The sequence below is a fragment of the Haliotis rubra genome, unplaced genomic scaffold (genome assembly GCF_003918875.1).
Source record: "Haliotis rubra isolate DU_JTF1 unplaced genomic scaffold, ASM391887v1 Scf522, whole genome shotgun sequence".
In the NCBI taxonomy this organism is placed as follows: Eukaryota; Metazoa; Mollusca; class Gastropoda; order Lepetellida; family Haliotidae; genus Haliotis; species Haliotis rubra.
The window spans coordinates 256,897-272,748 of NW_025767216.1; the positions used below are offsets into that span (position 1 = coordinate 256,897).

A 15,852-nucleotide genomic window follows, 5' to 3' on the forward strand; every position below is an offset into this window, starting at 1 on the left:
GGGAGCCGCTAATAGACCTAATGCGCCCGCGATTCAGCAATCAACTACCGACATTCGTGTGTCACCAGTCCCAGACCCCCAAGCTTGGGCAGCGGGCTCTAAGTCTATCATGGGAAGGCCTCAATGCGTGCAGCGTTTCCGCCCGCCAGCAATAATACCTCAAGTATTACAGAAAATCAGACAAACACAGAGCCTACAACTCACTTTGGTCGGCCCTACTGGCCGGCCAGAGCGTGAGTTTCCCATACTAATTCAAGAAATCGGTCAACCAACACTGGAAGCTGCAAAGTAGCGCAAACCTGTTAATTCATCCTCACACCAAACAAGTGCGCGAAAGCCAGCAATGTTCCAACTACTGCGTATGGACTGTATACAAATGTGTTTAAACAAGAGGATATTCTGCCAGGGCGGCAAAAGCAGTCAAGCTTGCCTTCACGTTACTCAGCTTCGTAACTTATGCGACGACAAGTGGCACAGTTTCGAAAATTATGCAACAAAGAAAGGGTTTACAGCAAGAGAGCTTCACAACCTCAGAGTGGCAGACTATTTGTGTTACCTCGCCAAAACAAACATTTAAAAGGTTCAGCGATATCAACATATCTTGCCGCGCAAGCTCTGTAATCACCATGAGAGCAGGGTGTCAAATTGACAAGATCTCCAGAGTTACTGGCCTTACTCACGAGCTTTCCGATTGGAGGACCAAAAGCGGAAGTTCCACCCCAGCTTGGGATCTGAATGTAGTGTTACAACACCTCGCAGTGAGGTCTATGAACCAATGGAATCGACAAACTTTGAATTTCTCTCACAGAAAGCTTTTGTTTTCTGCTATCGCTAGCCACAGCAGCAAGAATGTCTGAAATTCAGCTCTGGATTACGAGAGGGATACGGTTTGATGACAATCATAACACAGCACCCTCGGATTAAGATGGGATTTCATTGCAAAAGAATCAACTGCCAGGTCAACCAGACAGATTATTCCACATCCGAGCGGCTATCCTCTATTCTCCGGATCACAAGATACACAAGACCTATCACTGTGTCCGGTAAGAGCACTCAAAGTTTATTCACGACGATCCAAAACAAAGGAAGATTTCTCAAGCGTTTATTCATCCCATTATAAGCCTACGAATCAAACAGAAGTGTCACGGACCACAATATCTATTTGGATAAGGACTGTCATTCTCCATTGCCTACAAGGCGGCAGGCTTGGACCCACCAACAGCATCAAATCCACATGAGATCAGGGCGCTGGCCTCTACCCTCGCCCTACGGTAACTGTTCCTTGAACACGATTATGGAAGGATGCATTGTGGAAATCTAACATGGTATTTGCTAATCACTACCTAAGAACATCACTACAGAAGATGTCTCTGGCATCCATTTTGGACCACTGGTCCTCGCTCAGCAACTGACAGTCCCTCGTGAAGCGTTAAAATATTAGCCTCACAAGATTAATATGTATTTTATACATACTCATCTGGCTTATAACTCTAAGGAGTTTTAGGGCTATGTATATATGTTCAGCTTAAGTATTCTACCTTAAGCATATGCTTGGATATAGTCAATTTCGAAGGTTGCCTCTATCAGAGTCACCTATATATATATATATATAATTTATATGTATTGTTCAATATATTCATAATGTAATTCCCCTTAATGGCTTTATATAACCTATGGTTTTCTTTATACAGGAAACATCCTAAATCTAAGACTTCCATGAAGTTCCCGTAGGGAATGCATTACAGTATATATCTATACAAAATCACTAATTATAAATCAAAGTATTCTATTTACCCACCTCCGTTCCAGTAGGATGCTACAAACAAAAGAGCATGAGTCAGGATAAGGAAAAATATGTAATTTTAGAGTAAAATTGATATTTTATACTTATCCTGACTCATGAGGTTATCTCCCATCCTCCCCACATAACACTTTGGATTTCCCTGTAAAATTCAAGTGTTGGGCTCGCTAAAATCAGGAGAGAGTGGAGCCACATGGCCAGAAGGGTGGCGACACCTTTCCCGCCAGGGGAGAAAAAGGGGAGCAACTCGTGGTGAGTACCAATTAGTGATTTTATTTTGAAGGGAGCTTCAAATAAGGAGATACAAGTGTTCCACTATGTTCGCAAGAAGAAGAAGACAAGCAAAAGAGCATGAGTCAGGATAAGTATAAAATATCAATTTTACTCTAAAAATTACATTTTTTCAGATAAATATGATTCTAAGACCATACACCATGGCGGTAGTGCGTATCTGCTGCGTTTTCTAAATTATTACCTACCGTATCGTGCACATTTTATATCCGTACATACGCCGATACGGCCCTTATCTGGAGCCCTGTAATTGTTGACCACCCCCTGTTGTCAACATGAGTTGAAGGCCATGAGTTGAAGGTCTTGGTTGGATTGGTTAATGTGTTGGCTTGTCACGCCGAAGGCTTGGGTTCAATTCCCGACATAGGTGAAATGTGTGAAGCCCATTTTCTTGTGTCCCCCACCATGATATTGCTGACATATTGGTAAAAGCGATGTAAAGCCATGCTCCCTCACTCACTTGGTTCGATTCAAGAGAATTTTAAAGGTGCTTCTTTTGGTTATCCTGCCTGGAGTTCAGCATTGAGAGAAAAGACAAGGATTAGATGGCTTGGAGTAGGGTATTAAATTAGAGCAGAGTATCACATTGGCTAGTACATAGATAACTGGCTTAGATTTGACCAGGTCAAGCAGCCTCACACACATTCAGGCACATACACGCACTGTACTATACTATACTCAACTCAACTCACTTGTTAAACTGAAGTATTGTCTCTATTTCACTAGAAACAAACATATTGGTGCTTAAATGTTTAGACCGCCTCCGTGGTGTAATGGGTAGAGCGTCCGCCCGGAGAGCGGAAGGTCGTGGGTTCGATCTCCGACTGCCTCATACCAAAAGACGTTAAAAAATGGTACTTGTTGGTCCTTGCCTGGCGCTCGGCATTAATGGGTACAACAATGACTGGTCCACTCGGAGTCAGTATAATTTGTCTGAGTGGGGTATTCATGCTTCACTGCGGCATGGTATCTCAGTGGGCTAGCACTATAAAACCAGCTTAAGTCTGGGCTAGTACAAGCAGCCGCACATATACACATACACATGCATGCACATCGTCATATATATGAGCGACATATTCTCAAGCACGACGACCCGTGAAGATCCGGGGTAGAATAGGTCTTCAGCAACCCATGTGCTTGCCATAAAAAGGCGACTATCTTGTCGTAAGAGGCGACTAACGGGATCGGGTGGTCAGTTTCGCTGACTTGGTTGACACATGTCATCGGTTCCCAATTGCGCAGATCGATGCTCATGCTGTTGATCACTGGATTGTCTGGTCCAGACTCGATTATTTACAGACCGCCGCCATATAGCTGGAATATTGCTGAGTGCGGCGTAAAACTAAACTAACTCACTCACTCACTCACTCACTCTCAAGCACGACGTTAAACCCAATTCACCTCACCTCACCTACTTATATGTTTAGAATCCTACTTTCTGCCTGCCAACCTCTCAAGGCTGATGGTCCTTTAGGCATGTCATGTCCCTCCCCCCCCCCCTCCCCTCCCCTCCTCTCCTCTCCTCTCCTCTCCTCTCCTCTCCTCTCCTCTCCCTCCTCTCCCTCCTCCTCTCCTCTCTCCTCCCTCCTCTCCTCTCCTCTCCTCTCCCTCTCCTCTCCCTCTCCTCTCCTCTCCTCTCCTCTCAAGGCTGATGGCCCTTTAGGCATGTCATGTTCCTGAAGTTGATGAGGATCACTAACTGATGTGGAAATGTCACCGATTTGATGCTTGTTTTCAGAACAGTGGAAGCCATTGTCCAAAGAGCTGAAGTCCAATGGTCACAACCTGGTGCAGGTGTCACAGAACTTGGTGGACATGGTGTGGGAGGATAGACCTCCACCCCCAAACAACCCCCTCCTGGTGCTGGGCCAAGAATATACAGGTAGCTGTTATATAGACCCCCACCCTCCCAACAACCTTCTCCTGGTGCTGGCCTAAGAGTATACAGGTAACTGTTATATAGACCCCCACCCCCAACAACCCCCTCCTGGTGCTGGGCCAAGAATATACAGGTAGCTGTTATATAGACCCCCACCCTCCCAACAACCCCCTCCTGGTGCTGGCCTAAGAGTATACAGGTAGCTGTTATATAGACCCCCAACCCCCCTGGTGCTGGCCCCAGGTAACAACCCCACCTCCCAACTCCTGGTGCTGGCCTAAGAATATACAGGTAAGCTGTTATATAGACCCCCACCCTCCCAACAACCCCCTCCTGGTGCTGGGCCTAAGAGACACCCCCACCCTCCCAACGAATTAACTGTTATATAGCACCCCCTCCTGGTGCTGGGCCAGGTAACTGGTAGCTGTTACATATATAGACCCCACCCTCCCCAACCCCCTCCTGGTGCTGGGCCAAGAATATACCTGTTATATAGACCCCCACCCCCAACAACCCCCTCCTGGTGCTGGGCCAAGAATATACAGGTAGCTGTTATATAGACCCCACCCCCCCAACAACCCCTCCTGGTGCTGGCCTAAGAGTATACAGGTAGCTGTTATATAGACCCCCACCCCTCCCAACAACCCCTCCTGGTGCTGGCCTAAGAGTATACAGGTATACAGGTAGCTACAGGTAGCTGTTATATAGACCCCCACCCTCCCAACACACCCCTCCTGGTGCTGGCCTAAGAGTATACAGGTAGCTGTTATATAGACCCCCACCCTCCCAACAACCCCTCCTGGTGCTGGGCCTAAGAGTATACAGGTAGCTGTTATATAGACCCCCACCCTCCACAACCCTCCTGGTGCTGGCCTAAGAGTATACAGGTAGCTGTTACACCCTCCCAACAACCCCTCCTGGTGCTGGGCCAAGAATATACAGGTAGCTGTTATATAGACCCCCACCCCCTCCCAACAACCCCCTCCTGGTGCTGGCCCAAGGTATACAGGTAGCTGTTGTATAGAGTCCCCAACCCCCAACAACTCCTGTGGCCCAAGAATATACAGGTAGCTGTTGCTAACACACAACAACCCCTGTCTCTGGTATACGACCCCCAACAGCCCCTCCAGGTCCTGGCTCTGGAATACAACCCCCTTGAACCCCCTCCAGGTCCTAGCTCTGGTATATGACTCCCAACAACCCCCCCCTGGTCCTGGCCCTGCAATATAACCCCTACCACCCCTACTGGTCCTGGCCCTGGAATACATGTGTTGTGTAGAGATTGTTAACATCCCTCACCCCCAGCTGAGTGTTGTGTGGCAGGAGTAAACTCCAAATGTTGACGATGTTGCAGGTCAGACATGGCAGGAGAAGGTGAAGCGGGTGAGGGAGAAACTTCACAGCAAGCAGGCCACGGCCATTGTAGTCACAGCCCTCGATGAGATCGCATGTAGGTACCACACTCTTATCCCCTATATAGCTCAATATGATCACAATTTATGCATCTCGCCCTGTATAGCACAACATTTAGGTTTCCAAGTCCAAAGAGGCCCCAAGTACCTCACGCCCATGTATGTCAGTTGCAGTGGGGATTGGTGGTCATATTCCTCGGTGATTGCATGTCATCGTACCCCAATATCATCGATCCATGCTCATGCTGTCAATCACTGGTTTGTCTTGTCCAGATCCAATGATTTACAGGAGCGGTGAGATACCCTACCGGTTAAAGCGTTGGTTTGTCACGCCGAAGGCCCGGATTCGATTCCCCACATGGGTACAATGTTTGGATCCCATTTCTGGTGTACCCTCGCTGTGATATTGCCGGAATATTGCTAAAATTGGCATAAAACTAATCTAACCTGCTCACTCACCTAACAGGCATTTGTAATATAGTTTCAGTGTTTCTAGCTGCTGCTTCAAGTTTCGTTTGCTCCCTCAGTGTAATGTAAATCTTTTTGTGAAGTGTGTCATGATTAGCAATAATCTTCATAAATGTACCTGAGTATATGAACATAACATGTGACTGGACATGATTGGAGTCGCTGCTGCATGTCCATCTTGGAAAAATCTCCATGGTATACGTTCCAGTAAATCCTCACTAGTACCCTGGATGCATCTACGGCATCTATGATAATTGTATTACCTCCCTTTGCTGGCTTTTTATCCAATCAGGTCTCTAAGGTGAGAAGTCGGGCGAACCAATCACAAGGCTTCTATCATAACTCAATTCTGCTTCTTTATCTAACCTATTAAACAGCGAGCAAACCACAACTCCATTGTAACGACTTATCTGATTGGCTACAGTAATACAATTATCGAGGCTGAGCTGTAGATGCCACCATCTTTGTTGACACTGGCAAGCTCCATTGTAACGACTCCTATCTGATTGGCTACTGTGAGGAAGGCTGGAATATTGCTAAAAGCAACTCACTAAAACCAAACTCAGTCAGTCAGTCTAGTGTCTCCTGCTGTAATATTGATGGATTATCGCTAAAAAGCGGTATAAAACTAAACTCACTTGCTCTCGCTCATTCACTCTTAGTCTGGTGTACACACACTGGACTGACAATACTGCAGTAGTGTCACAACGTTTTGTAAATATTTCAGTCTGGACCAGACTGGCATCATCCAACTGAGCGAGTCTGACCAACCAATACCAGTAGTCCCATATTGCGTGAGTGAGTGAAAAGGCATCAGGGTAGCCTGATGGTTAAAGCATTCACTGATCACGCCCAACACCCGTGTTCAATATTCTCATGGGTACAATGCATAAAGCCCATTTCTGGTGTCCCCTGACGTGATATTACTGGATTATTGCTAAAAGTGGCATAAAACTAAACTCACCCACTCACTCACTCTTGGAGTAATACATCATGATACAGTGAGTGAGTGAGTGAGTGAGTGAGTTTAGTTTTACGCCACACTCCGCAATATCCCAGCTATATGGCAGCGGTCTGTAAATAATCGAGTCTGGACCAGACAATCCAGTGATCAACAGCATGAGCATCGATCTGTGCAATTGGGAACCGATGACATGTGTCAACCAAGTCAGCGTTAGTCGCCACTGACCATCCAATCCCGTTAGCGATCGCCTCTTACGATAAGCATAGTCACCTTTTATGGCAAGTACATGGGTTGCTGAAGACCTATTCTATCCCGGATCTTCACGGGTCCATCATGATACAGCTGATGTGTCAGCAGCCACCCTGCTTCAGACTGATATTGTATCTCCACAGGGCTGTTCAACCTCCGGGGCTCCGACATCCAGTACAACCCGGTGTTCTTCTCCTACTCAGTCATAACCTTCGATGGAGTGTAGTAAGTTCACTTGTGTGTGGATTTAGGACAAATAGTAGTTTTAGGATGAAAGGTGTCTAAACACCTGGATATATAGTGGTTTTAGCACTAAATTAAAAAGTGTTTTACTATTAGGCTGTAATGTGTTTTATCATCCCAAACTGTGTTCCACAGGAGATATCGCTTGTGTGAGATCAGACGATATCTCCTAGGCGATATCGTTTTGGCAGTAGATTTTGCACAATGCCCTCACAATGCTGTGACGTCATGAACTTGATGATGTCACAATGCTATGACATCGCTGCACTGCAAATCTAATAGCAGTACAATGTTCAGAGATGTACATTTTGTATTGAAAACTAATGAAGAGTGCTTTTTGATGTTCAATAGAATCTCACTCGAGTGTCTTCTGATATCAAATATATCGACACTCGTTGATAAAAGTAAAAATATTCTCAGCAAGCCTCGGATATCTGTTACTTTATCAACTCGTGGTGATCGCATGGAAGTTGATATCAAAAGACACTCGTGTTAGATTCTCTATTTAGCACTAGGATATAAGTTTTATAGCACTAGTACATAAGGTGTTTTAAAACTAGGATATATGTTTTTTCAGCACTGGTATATAAGGTGTTTAACTAGGATATACAGTGTTGTAGCACTAGGATATATGATAGATTTAGAATCAGGAAATATATTTTTCCTTATCCTGACTCATGCTCTTTTGCTTGTCTTCTTCTTCTTGCGAACATAGTGGAACACTTGTATCTCCTTATTTGAAGCTCCCTTCAAAATAAAATCACTAATTGGTACTCACCACGAGTTGCTCCCCTTTGTCTCCCCTGGCGGGAAAAGGTGTCGCCACCCTCTGGCCATGTGCTTCACTCTCTCCTTCTTCGCCCAGTGAGCAGGATGTGAGAGCGCCTTGTGTCTCCTTACACACATATCCTTTGATAATCTCTTAGTTTTTACCTCTCATAGGTTACTATAGAGGTATAGCTAGTATCCTTTACTATTTGTATTGATTAATTATCGTATTTCTACTGTTTATTCACGTGTATTCGTGATTGTTCAGCTAGCTTTACGTTCATGAAAATCTGTACGATTTGTAGATTACGTTTTTCTGCCTCCGATCCACATGTAATATGCCCTAGTTGTTCTACGCCGTGTGCGTTTAATTCACGTTGCAGTTACTGCATTAATTTATCTCATTCTGCATTTAATAAATATCATCTTTGCGTCTTAAGACGTGCTGCAGATAGATCCGCAAACAAAGGGCAAAACATGGCAGAGAGTCAGATATTCCTTCCAGTCAGCTGCTAGCGATCGACCCTCTCCGTCTGGTGTTCTGCTAGAGACCCCTGCGGCAGAGGAGCGTGGGGCATGATCCGTTACCTCGAGAAAAGCGACCGGCCTCCCCAGACATCCCGTCATTGCAGACTAAGTCTAAGAGGGCCTCATCGTCGTCTCAACGCAGATTGAGGACACCCAGGGCAGCGCAGACTTCCAAAGGGAAATCTACGAAGACAGCAAGAACTTTCTCAGCCGAGATCGTTCCAGCAGCAGAGTTGGGCCTCTACGATGATCAGCCGATAATCATCCCGACTTACGGCAGAAGAAGCGACCGGTGTCAGCGACTGTGACTTCTGCAGAGATCTCCATGCAGCCTGATGCCTCTACACCGGCGTCAGGCGTCATTGATGTGAACCCCATGCGCAGAAAAGGCGCCCGGCGACTTCGTCTGAATCATCCCAGAAGACATGATGCGGCAGATTATGAACATCATGGAGGACCACTACAAACTGCGCAAGCGAAGTCCGAACCCAGCGAAGGCTCCAAGCGTGAACAACACCCCAGAGGCACCCCGTCAGCGTAGCAGCCAAGGCGATGTCACCTTAGCGAAGGAAGTCCGCACCACCTTGGCGAAGGACCTAGATGTACAGCCTTCGCGAAGGCCGAGCAGCGGCGGGAGAGATCATCACCATCTTCGATTTCATCTCTAGATATGGACTCAGACCATCAGACATCACGGAAGCCGCGAAGGTCATATCATCGATCCCCGGACGGGACGCAAATGAAGCTTAGCGAAGGCATTCGCGAAGGACATATGATTCAGATCTTCATCGTCTAGAAGAACATCGAGGGACTGCGAAGAGCCCGGCGAAGCTATCAACATTCACCTCACAAGTCTCGAGAAGATCATCCCATAGGCGATCTCCCTCCGTTCATCACCAGGTCGATCACCCATCAGATCTCCACATAGAAGCGGCGCACAAGTCAACTAGATCGCCACAAACCTCATCAGATATTCAGACAGCTACGCGCGGTCGAAGAGCATCTACAATTTATTAATGATGATGGTTTTGAGGATGATGGAGGAATCATATTTTCTGATGCAGAGATACGGTATTGGATGGTCAATAACCTAGATCTCACATCACCATCTAAAAGTGGCAATACAGCTCAGGCGTATTTGATGAAGGAAGATGATCAGATGCAATCACTCTACCCCGATCGACCCGATTGCGGCAGTGCCACAGAATCTAGATGCAGCTTTCCAGAAAGCTACGAAAGTTCAGATACCACATCTACCCAACTTTCAAGCCAAGAAGTTCTCCCGCATAACATGGACTCCTTCTACAAGGCCCAGGACATCGATGAGAACTATAAGATCATCAGCGATGTAAAGAACAAGATTTACAAGATGGATGATCGCAAGTTGGCTCATATAGAAACCATGGCGAGGCGTATGTTCTTTGGGTTAAATAGATCTAGGGACGATCAATGAGACTCTTATTACTAGATTCGGGATTCCACGGACGGAAGATGATAGAATGATTTATTCTGCCTTACTTATGCAAAGAAAGATCAGCAGTTTTAGCGGATCATCTTACATCTGTTTCAGCAGCACTGACCTTAGCTCGTCGTCAAGGCCTCCTCGCCTCCTGTAATTGGGGAGAACTTTACAGCCCACTTTATACAGCCCGTGGTCGACAACATCCATCTTTGACGGAGAAATCGACAAGGTCGCCAAAGGAAGTCTCTAAGGATTCCAGGGAAGTCCTTATGATTAGATCGATGGACACACTAGCCAGCGTCATTCGTCAGACTTCACAAAGATACTCAGGCAGATCTAAGTTCACGGGCCTACAAAGAGCAAGAGACAGGAAGATAGCCAGCTCTAGAGGTAAAGATTCTTTTTCGTAAGCCCATATGGCAACTATAGAGGAGGATCAGGAAGAGGCAGGACACCCAGAGGTTCCGCAATTATAGGCAGCTGAAACACAGGTTCGGAGCGACTGGAGTCTTCCACCCCAGCCGTTCCAGTACAACCAGCTCAAGTGGGTGGACGCCTCCAACTACACTGGGAAAACTGGGGAATACTGCAAGATCCTTACGTCTCCAACATTATTCAACACGGTTCGTATCCCTCTACAGGACAAGCCTCCGCTGACAATCAAACCCCCAAGTTCGATTTACAAAGCGCAACAACTACCAAAGATAAAGAGGCTGTCTCATCACTCCTATCCAAACAGGCCATAGAAGTAATAGATCAAGCAAGCGTCGAGACCAGGTTTCTACTCCCCAGTTTTCCTAGTTCCCAAGAAAAACTCCACGGAGAAATACAGACTCATCTACAACATGAGCTTTTTCAACAAGAACTATCTACGCAAACCACCGAAGTTTCGCATGATACATTTACCTCAGTTACGCCAGATGATTCGTCCTATGGACTACATGGGCAGCATAGATCTACAGGATGCCTACTTGCACATCCCCATTCATCCCGATTCCAGGAAATACCTACGATTTACTCTAGAAGGGCTACATTACCAGTGGAAAGTACTCCCATTCGGAATATCATCAGCCCCCTGGCTATTCACGAGGATAACGAAACCGATTATCAAATTTCTACATCGTCAAGGGCTACGCAGTGCGTTTTACCTCGACGACGGGATACAAGTAGATCAAGATCCACTGCGTCTCAAACTACAGTTAAATTACATCATAAAGCTACTAACACAACTAGGTTGGTTAGTAAACTTACGCAAGTCGGACCTAGTACCATCGCAAGACCTACAGTTCCTAGGTATTCGATTCATCACAAATCGCAACCGTATTATGGTACCAGAAGACCGTTGGCTCAAGATACAACAGACCATTCCACCAGCTCTACTCTCTCCGTTACCACTGCGACAATGGCAGAGCCTACTAGGTCTTCTCACATCAGCCCAAGACATGACTGTCACAGGCAGATTACAGTTACGTCCCCTACAGGTCCTCATCAACGCACATCTCAACGATGTACAACCATTCAGTCTACCGAAACATCTCAGACCACATCTACTATGGTGGACCAAGAAATCGAATGTCTGCGAAGGGATTTGTTTAGCAGAGCAGGAATACAAAACCCATCTGTATGTAGACGCGTCACTCCAAGGTTGGGGAGCTCATCTCACCAACCACACGATATCAGGGTTATGGAATCAGCAAGAATGCAAACTCCATATAAACAGTCTAGAAATGAAAGCTGTAATCAACGCCATTCTACATTGGAGCACATTTCTACAAAATGCGCGCCTAATGATCCATACAGACAATTCGACAGTGGCGTTCTACATAAACAAGCAAGGCTCAACGAGATCGATGAACCTTTTGAACCTAAGCTTTCAACTGTTCGATTTAATACAAGATCTAAATCTACATGTCAAAGCAGTGCACATTCCCGGAGCCAGAAATATACTAGCAGACGCTCTCTCTCGGCCTCATCTACCATCACCGACAGAGTGGATGATCAACCGGGAAATTTTGCACAGATAATCAAGCAATTAGGAGCGCCGCTAATAGACCTATTCGCCACGCGATTCAACAATCAGCTACCGACATTCGTGTCACCAGTCCCAGACCCCCAAGCTTGGGCAACGGACGCTCTAAGTCTATCATGGGAAGGCCTCAATGCGTACGCGTTTCCGCCGCCAGCAATAATACCTCAAGTATTACAGAAAATCAGACAAACACAGAGCCTACAACTCACTTTGGTCGCGCCCTACTGGCCGGCCAGAACGTGGTTTCCCATACTAATTCAAGAAATCGGTCAACCAACACTGGAGCTACCCAAGCGCGCAAACCTGTTAATTCATCCTCACACCAAACAAGTGCACGGAAACCCAGCAATGTTCCAACTACACGTATGGACTGTATACAAATGTGTTTAAACAAGAGAGGATATTCTGCCAGGGCGGCAAAAGCAGTCACGCTTGCCTTACGTTACTCAACTCGTAACTTGTACGACGACAAGTGGCACAGTTTCGAAAATTATGCAACAAAGAAAGGGTTTACAGCAAGAGAGGCTTCACAACCTCAAGTGGCAGACTATTTGTGTTACCTACGCCAAAACAAACATTTAAAAGGTTCAACGATATCAACATATCTTGCCGCGCTTAGCTCTGTAATCACCATGAGAACGGGTGTCAAATTGACAAGATCTCCAGAGTTACTGGCCTTACTACGAGCTTTCCGATTGGAGGACCAAAAGCGGAAGTTCCACGCCCCCAGCTTGGGATCTGAATGTAGTGTTACAACACCTCACGAGTGAGGTCTATGAACCCTTGGAATCGACAAACTTTGAATTTCTCTCACAGAAAACATTGTTTCTGCTATCGCTAGCCACAGCAGCAAGAATGTCTGAAATTCACGCTCTGGATTACGAGAGGATACAGTTTGATGACAATCATAACACAGCGCACCTCGGATTAAGATGGGATTTCATTGCAAAGAATCAACTGCCAGGTCAACCAGACAGATTATTCCACATCCCGGCGCTATCCTCTATTCTCGGATCACAAGATACACAAGACCTATCACTGTGTCCGGTAAGAGCGCTCAAAGTTTATTTACGACGATCCAAAACAAGGAGAAGATTTCTCAAACGTTTATTCATCCCATTATCGCCTACGAATCAAACAGAAGTGTCACGGACCACAATATCTATTTGGATAAGGACTGTCATTCTCCGTGCCTACAAGGCAGCAGGCTTGGACCCACCAACAGCATCAAATCCACATGAGATCAGGGCACTGGCCTCTACCCTCGCCCTACACGGTAACTGTTCCTTGAACACGATTATGGAAGGATGCTATTGGAAATCTAACATGGTATTTGCTAATCACTACCTAAGAGACATCACTACAGAAGATGTCTCTGGCATTCACCATTTCGGACCACTGGTCCTCGCTCAGCAACTGACAGTCCCTCGTAGGCGTTAAAATATTAGCCTCACAAGATTAATATGTATTTTATACATACTCATCTAGCTTATAACTCTAAGGAGTTTTAGGGCTATGTATATATGTTCAGCTTAAGTATTCTACCTTAAGCATATACTTGGATATAGTCAATTTCAGTGCCTCTATCAGAGTCACCTATATATATATATATATAATTTATATGTATTGTTCAATATATTCATAATGTAATTCCCCTTTAATGGCTTTATATAACCTATGGTTTTCTTTATACAGGAAACATCCTAAATCTAAGACTTCATGAAGTTCCGTGGGGAGATATTACAGTATATCTATACAAAATCACTAATTATAAATCCAAAGTATTCTGTTACCCACCTCCGTTCCGTAGGATGCTACAAACAAAAGAGCATGAGTCAGGATAAGGAAAATATGTAATTTTTAGAGTAAAATTGATATTTTATACTTATCCTGACTCATGAGGGTTAACTCCTCCCATCCTCCCACATAACACTTTGGATTTCCCTGTAAATTCAAGTGTTGGGCTCGCTAAATCAGGAGAGAGTGGAGCACATGGCCAGAGGGTGGCGACACCTTTTCCGCCAGGGAGACAAAGGGAGCAACTTCGTGGTGAGTACCAATTAGTGATTTTATTTTGAAGGGAGCTTCAAATAAGGAGATACAAGTGTTCCACTATGTTAGCAAGAAGAAGAAGACAAACAAAAGAGCATGAGTCAGGATAAGTATAAAATATCAATTTTACTCTAAAAATTACATCGGAACACCAAATTTATTCTTTAAAAACTTGTGGTTAATTAATACCCGGCGATTAAAAGTGGCCAAAAATTAAGCCTGCTTCCCTCTAAGCCATATGAAACCACAGACGGGTTACGTAACTCTGTCGCCAGAGCACTGCAGTGGCGTCATATGAGGAGCGATTTTCAGTTAGTTGTATAGAAAGTGTGTATGCGCTCATCATTTTGATGATTTCTCGACATGAGCGACGACATGCGAATCGTTGCTTTGTCGTCAATTGCTCCTAGGGGTCGGGTGATGGTGTCACCATGCACAGATTTCCACAGGACCCGCAGTTTCGTGCTAAATGGGTTATGTTTGTGAGTCGCGAAGCTGGCGTTGTGGAAGCCTGAAGCGATATCTTACTTGTGTTCAGATCGGCTTCACGGAAGTTAAAGAATCAAAACTACTTACTAGTTATAGTAAAATATGTATATGATTGATGACCATAAAGATTTTCCATAACACAACTTGTAACATAACGATTTCTTCCTCGGAAGTGAGGTTGTGGTCGAAGTAACAATAATATTGTAAGTAGTATTATATTGACACCCACCTCGCTGCCAGGAGAGAAATTGTTATGTTATCGCTATGTCATGCAAAATCCTATTGGCCATCAATAAAATACATATTTTACTACCAGTAGAAAGTAGTTTTGATTTTGTAACTTTCGGTGAAAACAAACCTAAATAGCATTTATCCACAGACTGGCGGATGTTCCGACAGAGTAGCCATTTTGAAAATCGTAAAGTCTGTTAGAATTAATGAGATTATAGTTTGTTTTCATCAAGTTAGAAAATCAAAACTACTTTCTACTAAATGAGTTAAATATGTATTGGAATCATAACCAAAGGGTTTTGCATGACACAACTTATAACATAGCGATTTCTTCCGCGAGGCGAGGTGGGGTCGAAGTCACAATACTGCGCGATAAATTTCTTGCTACATTCACATGGTTAATGTCCACTCACCAGTATGTAGATACTAGTCAGTAATGCGTCTTTATATTTGGTCTTATAATCCTAATTAGTTTATTATCATACTTTTATGCATTTTGAAACTAAATAAAAGCTGACGATCTGCTGATACTTATAGTGAATTTATAACAGAACTGTAATATCTAGACATTTTATAGTTTGCCAATGTGAATCATAATTCGCGCACACACCCTAGTGTATGTTGTCTGTCTCATTACACTTCACGGCGAAAACAATGATTCTGTTGAATGCTACGACAAATGATTAAAAACAAAATGCAAATATTAAAATTAAAACAGATTAAAGTTATAGGAACAATATCAGGCCATTACCTTGTTTGAGGAATGTATCCATCAATATCCACAAAACTGTTCCAAATGATGTGTCTTTTAACAGTTTAATATCACGAAAAAGTGATAAATCTTTTCAGGTATTGGTGTATAGTCTCATTGGTCACCCAAGATAGCACACCTGGCAACTAATTGCATAATGTCCGCCTTTCATTAAAAACAGTAATTTAGTTAGCCAATAATGGGCAATCAATCAATGTATTGCCGGTTAATCCTT

General features: G+C 44.6%; 1 protein-coding gene across 1 annotated transcript in view; it reads left to right on the plus strand.

Moving 5' to 3' along the window:
* LOC124252733 (xaa-Pro aminopeptidase 1-like) overlaps window positions 1–15,852 on the plus strand; it is a 37,501-nt gene that overhangs the window by 9,948 nt on the left and 11,701 nt on the right. The window contains exons 7-9 of the mRNA XM_046686386.1: window positions 3,831–3,974; window positions 5,326–5,421; window positions 7,208–7,289. Of these exons, the coding sequence (XP_046542342.1) occupies window positions 3,831–3,974; window positions 5,326–5,421; window positions 7,208–7,289 (322 nt within the window). The remainder of the gene's footprint in view (window positions 1–3,830; window positions 3,975–5,325; window positions 5,422–7,207; window positions 7,290–15,852) is intronic.